This window comes from Tigriopus californicus, chromosome 3 (assembly GCF_007210705.1).
Source record: "Tigriopus californicus strain San Diego chromosome 3, Tcal_SD_v2.1, whole genome shotgun sequence".
Classification (NCBI taxonomy): domain Eukaryota; kingdom Metazoa; phylum Arthropoda; class Copepoda; order Harpacticoida; family Harpacticidae; genus Tigriopus; species Tigriopus californicus.
The window spans coordinates 10544599-10550882 of NC_081442.1; the positions used below are offsets into that span (position 1 = coordinate 10544599).

The 6284-nt window shown below is 37.8% G+C and overlaps 1 protein-coding gene across 1 annotated transcript in view; it reads left to right on the top strand.

Annotated features, from left to right (window-relative positions):
* Positions 1-5505: 5505 nt before the first annotated feature.
* LOC131878635 (cholinesterase-like) overlaps positions 5506-6284 on the top strand; it is a 5478-nt gene continuing 4699 nt past the window's right edge. The window contains exon 1 of the mRNA XM_059224699.1: positions 5506-5660. Within this exon, the coding sequence (XP_059080682.1) occupies positions 5606-5660 (55 nt within the window). The 5' untranslated portion in view covers positions 5506-5605. The remainder of the gene's footprint in view (positions 5661-6284) is intronic.

Sequence of the window (6284 nt, forward strand, 5' to 3'; positions counted from 1 at the left end):
CATCTAAATGCTCAGCTTGACAAGCCTTGCCAGTCCCAACAAACTCATCAATAGAGCAATGGGCTGTTGCTCCTAAACTCAGTGGAGTTGAAAACACACTATTTGACTTTCCATTGTAATGTTTATGTTTCATAATGTAACTTTCAATTCTTGACTTCTTTGTAAACAACAATTTGTAGTTAAAGATCGATTAATATGTCTTGAATGGAGATAAAGGATCAGTTATCACACTCATTTTACTTGAATGCAAAAATTCGGCACCTGCACGGTAAATTAAATTACTTAATAGAATTTGCGTCATTCCTCATTACCAAACGTTACGATTGCACCTTGGGCGTCATAACGATAAATCTGGAGCCAATTCAGGGCTCATAAAAGGTCAAGTTCGTTTATTACTTGAAGGCCGATCACAATCAACACATTTTTTTCATTCATAATCCCACGCCATAAAAACGTATGCAACTAGCAATGTGTTTTCATCATAATGTGCAGTTTCTTAGGCCTTGATAATTTGAATCTCCGAATACGAAAATTGGTTAAAAAGAAATCAAATATGTTGGAGTCAGTTACTATTGTATAGAAGGGTTTAAGAGACAGTGCGAGCACGTCAAGAACCTTTCTACAGATGGCAAGGGTTAATTTCTTATTAAATCTTAATTTAATTATTTTTACTACAGCTGAGTAATACATTCTCAATTCCAGTTTCTAAGTCCGCCATAAAAGTCAGTCGGCGGAAAGTGTTACATATGAGAAAAGAAAAAAGGAAGAAAAATGTTAATTGTAACAAATATCCTTTTTTTTCTGTAGAAGGTCCACAAAAAGATGCCAAAACATGTTTTTTTTTCTCTTACATTCTTTACGACATCGTTATCAACACATTGTCTTCTTTTTTAGTGTGGACTTCCTTACCTCGTCTGAGAATGTAATAGCTAGGACTGTATGATGGAACATTAAATATCCTTCAAGATGAAAATTACAATATTGTTCATGATGAAAAATGCAATGTCCTTATTTAAATTTATGTTCATGTACCACCTGAACCATCAACGAATTAGAGTTGGCGCATCTGGTTATCCTTAAATGTAATGTTAATCAGAAATTTTAGTCGAAAACTTGTCTATGTTTTTATCAAAACCTGTTACAATGGGACTGTTAGGAATTGATCATTCTTCGTTTACTAACAAACCTCCATACCACTAAATTTTTCGGACCGTCCTTCTGCTCCGCGATTTATCAAATCAAAACCATTAAGAGCTGGAAGTGATGGTGATTGTTAACAACTATAATTTTTTTTCCATGTTACTACGGTGTTTGAAAGAGGCAACCTGATCCATTCCATTGGTTTGCTCACACAATGATATCTTAAACCATTTATTTGATTAGTCCTGGTGTATGATTTCAGGATGCTTCAAAATATGAACTTCAACTTCAAAGTGCAGGCTTTGAAACTTATTTTTTGTCGATTTAAAGTCAAGAAGTTATTTCCCAACCCAAAGTACAAGAATAATAAGATAAATAAGTAATAAATTTTTGCTTCGAAAATCCACCGAAATACTTGAACAATGTAACATGATTGACCTTTTCATGCCGCGTTTTCGCTAAGATTGACTCAGAGAGAAGGAGACTGTGAAGAGGTGATTGCAAGGAAACTCGCGGGGTATGGTTCCCCAGAGGGCGTGGGTTCGAATTCCGCCTTCGGAGAAAACCCAAGAACTAGCTTAAACTAGGTTGCCTCAAAATGATGAAAGCAAATCAGCAAATTGGGCTCGTTCTTATTCGTGAAATCTTCAACAAGGTTGGATGTGGGGAGGAAAAAAATCGCCTCCTTACCCACCCACGTCGGTGTTACAGCCCCATCTCATTTCACAATCCGGTTTGGCTTCCCGCTTGGACCCATCAACCCTGGTATACAGGAAGCATGGCGGGCTTCAGCTTTAGTTAAGATACATTTTATTCATTCAACCTCATTTCGCGTTACACCAGCTTTATTGTATCTATTCTAGCAAAGGTGCCAAGTCAAATCATAACTCAGAATTCAAATCCCTATTGACGCTGGGACGCTACAACAAACAAAATGGTTGAATAGCTATTTATACAATAGCTGGGGTATTATTTGAATGGAGTTTGTAAAAGTGATGCTTGAAGAAAGTCGACAAGGTCAAGACATCTTGAATGCATTCGCCCATTTCATGCCGGCGAGTTTGAAGAAGAGCATGGGCTTTCCTGAGCTCATGATGAAATGGCAAAGGCGTTTAAGCTGTTGACCAATCAACTTTTTGACATCCAAACTTGAATAAACTGCAGCAAGTAACAAACGCAGTCGCTATTGAATACACAGTGTTCTTTTACAAGAACCGGTTTTCAAGGTATGAATTTTCCTCAAACCCACTCAAAGCCAAATTTGACGTAAGAGAATGTCTATTTTCTTCATGAGTGGCTGGAAACTTGGATTCCAGCCACCCATGAACACAGCGCCATGAAATAAGATTTCTTTTACAAGGATTGGTTTTTAGGTGTATAAAACCAAATGCCACAATTAGAAATCTTATTTCATTGCGCTGTGTTCACAAGTGGCCGGGATCTAAGTTTTCCTCTCATGTGAAGACAAGCTCGAGCAAGCCTTTGCTCTTCTCTTCAAACTCAACGGCATGAAATAGGGCAAGTATTCAAGGTGCCTTGACTATATTGATTTTCTTCAAACCTCGCTTTTGTAAACCCCATGCAAAGAATGCTCCCGCTATTGAGTAAATAGCTATCCTAATGGTGGCGTTTAGTTTCCTTTGCATGCCGGACAGTGAACTTTATACCGCTGAAAACCGGTCCTTGTGAAAGAAGATATACCAGACACCTGATAGCGGCTAAATTGGTTGTATCATGAACAAGAACGTTACTTCACGATCAGTTACCATGGGTAACCTTATTTTCATGTTTTAGTTCATAACCTAAATACAAACTACCTTTCTGAAAATCTTAAACTATTCTTCGGAGCCTTGCTCATGACTCTGTAGTCCGTCATTGACCTACTCTATTTCATCTATCAATTGAATACCCGTGCAAAAATGCGCTTCAACCCCGTGTTGACGAGAAAGAAGACCTGCATGGACTTCAAAAAGTCATACAAGTCTGAAACTTCATGAACTTCTCAGACACCTTTGTCATTATAAAAGTAAGAGAAATTGGCCTACAATTAATGCCAGCGAATTAAAAAATTGAAACAACATGAGCCGACTTTACGGAAATTTTCTTTAGAGATGCTCTCGTACATGATCCATCACATCTTGGATAGGCAAAATTTTCTAGTCCGATTTTGGTACTCCAGTTGCGTGATTATCAAAATGTAACACTGCGTTAGATACAATCCGTGATGCAATCTTCTCTGCCACCAATCGGTTATAAGCCAATACAGTTTATTTTTACGTGGCCATACCATGGAAAGATGTGTGAAACTGAATACGCAATCTCCAACTTAAAACAATCCACAGTGATGAAGCAAATGGCTCTCCACACTCTTCCTTTTGGACGACCATGATATTTTTTTGTTAATCAACACATTTGTTACTTGCAGAATAGCAAGATCAAGTCAGCCACAGTCCAATAGCAACAGACCACCGAATAGTTTGTTTTATGACTATGGATAGCGTGTGGAGTTGAGGCTAACAGCTTCAGGTTCAAACATTGGTAAATAGTAGACACCCAAAAAGCTTTAAAACAGGGGGTGCTCATGGGGCTGTTTGTTTGCGTCTTTCGTAAGGGGGGGGGGAGGGCATAGAAGAAGTAACGTAGAAGATTAAATCGAGTTGGTTGTGCCTGAAACTTGCCCTGATCCAAGATGCAACGCATCAAGTACGAGGAACAGAGCGAGAACCAGTGAGCATCTCATCAGAAACTGAGATGTCACGCCATCAGGACCAGGAGCACTAGAAAGCCTCAAGTCCCTGATGGTATCTAGAGCATCTTTATCTGTGACTACAAGATCATCTAAGTGAGATCATCATTTGAGCAATGAGCTGTTGTTCCCAAACTTTTCGAAATTGAAAACAAGCTAGAGAACTGTTCTCCAAGTATGTTATACCACGGAGTACTTAATAATCATTAAGTACTCTTTGGTTATACTAACCTCTGCATTGTCTATGGCTCACCCATCGACCTCAAATGGCTCTACAGGGTATTTCCTCCTCCTCTTGGAGTTTGCAGAACAGAAAAAAAACTTCGAATTCAACTTGACATCTGGACTACTCTACTCTCCCTTTTCAACCGATTATTTTCGACCTTGAATCATATTCAACTTTCTTTTTTGAGTAAACAATACACTCCTGGATCTGGAAATTATTTCGATTTACCTTTTTTGAGCCTTGTCGCTAGTTTGCAACTTTTTTTGATCAATTGCTTCCTAAGCCTTGGAATTTTGCATAATTTGAATAAAACTTAGAGCCACAACCTTTCGGCACACAATCAGAGACAATTAGGGTGGCTTAAACTTCCACAAGGCTCCATATTAAGCCCACTCTTTTTTTAGTAATATTCATTGCTCCGTTTCAAAAGCTTAACGTTTTACTGCCAGTGTCTCTTCTTATGTGATGATACTAAATTAGTCTCTGGCCTATTTGGCAATTGATTACATTCTCAATATTAAGAGCATCTTTTCATAAACATAGATGGAAGGATTCGAATCATCCAACAAGAATGAAATTATGTTCAATGGCCTTTGGATCAACGCCATTAGACTCTCCACTAGTAGGTGATGAAGGTAATAAAAAACTGATGGTGCTCGGACCATTCAGTTCAGGAACGATAAAAATTGACCTTTGCCACCTGATTTGTAGCCTCGCAAACCTGTTGAGATGGTTGTTAACTTGTTGATTCTACCACTTAGACCACTCCGCTCAAGCTCCAACTCCAGTACAATTTGTTGAATGTACATGATTTGATTTCATGAACCGCATAACTTTTACGTTAAGTCTTTCCTATTTCCTCACTCCACACAAAATCGAGCCGTTTTTAAACTCTAAGACATTCATTGTGAATTAGGGCAACCAGGCGTCTTTGGGGATTATCATTTTCACTCACCAGGTCGTAATTCACTAGCCAATGTTGCACAAAAAGAGTTTTTCTATAGAGTACTTTTTTAGCTTTTGTCACCTAGCCTCCTGCATATATTGTAAAGTACAAATAAGACCAATTATTCCGCAAAGTTTCAAATCCCCTTGATTAGATTTTCATGCAAGGTATGACACAAGAAAATTACTTAACAATTTAGCGTGGCTCTTCGCTTTATTGTTTGGATTGGATCACTTGACATGTCGGACGCTGGAAACAAGTCATGTCATTATAGTTCATAAATTTTGAGTGACCCTAAAATTTACAATCCAAATTCTTATGTCAAATTCTTTCTTGCTCCATCGCACCTAACAAGAAATCAAGGACGAGCCTTTTGGAAAGGGGATTAACACGATCAGCTATCTGAAATTATCAGCACTATTTTTTATCATTATGGCCTTATGAGCACTAATTTGATGTTTGCCTCAGAGTAATCAGTAATCATTGATCGGTTGTAGTAGGGTTTATGCCTTAGGAACGGAAAGAGGCAATTGTTTGAGAAAGTAAAATGCATCTGTACCGATCAATCAGCTTTCTCTTAACGTCTTTGTGCGTAACAAATGGTAAGCAATTGAAAACTAATTATTCGTCATTCCGTTTTTACCCATCCCAAACCGCTATGCCGAAAGATAATCTGGTCTTATTTGTTGGTATCGCTCAATTATGAAAAGTGTCGAAAATTGAAGTGGTGACATGGAAAAATCGTGTAACATGAAAAAATAAGAACTGATACTTATTGTATTCTATAATCTTAGCTCATTTCAACAAATCCGTTGTTCAACCTTCTAATGGCCCTACCTTATTTTATCGTAAATCTGTAGATTATATTCCCTTTTCCGAACATTAGTTTTCGAAAATTCTAAAAAAATATTTTAATATATAAAATCTGACAGCACCGGAAAACCGAAAAGCGAAAAGTTGTTGTAGTGCATTTTGAATTTACCGCTCTTTTTTCCTTGAAATTTCGAATCTGGAATAAATGCAAATATTGATATGTGATTCCGCGGACGCTTTCAATGTCCGAAAAAATACCTGTTACTCGTCTTCACTTAGTTTTAACACATATGTTTAAAGATAAGGTTAAAGCACTTGCACAATGGGCTCATTATTTTTTCAACTAGTTTTTTGGTGGGAGTGTTTCACTGGTTTCGCAGCAGGAAGTTAGAACCGGACCCATCGATTGTTCC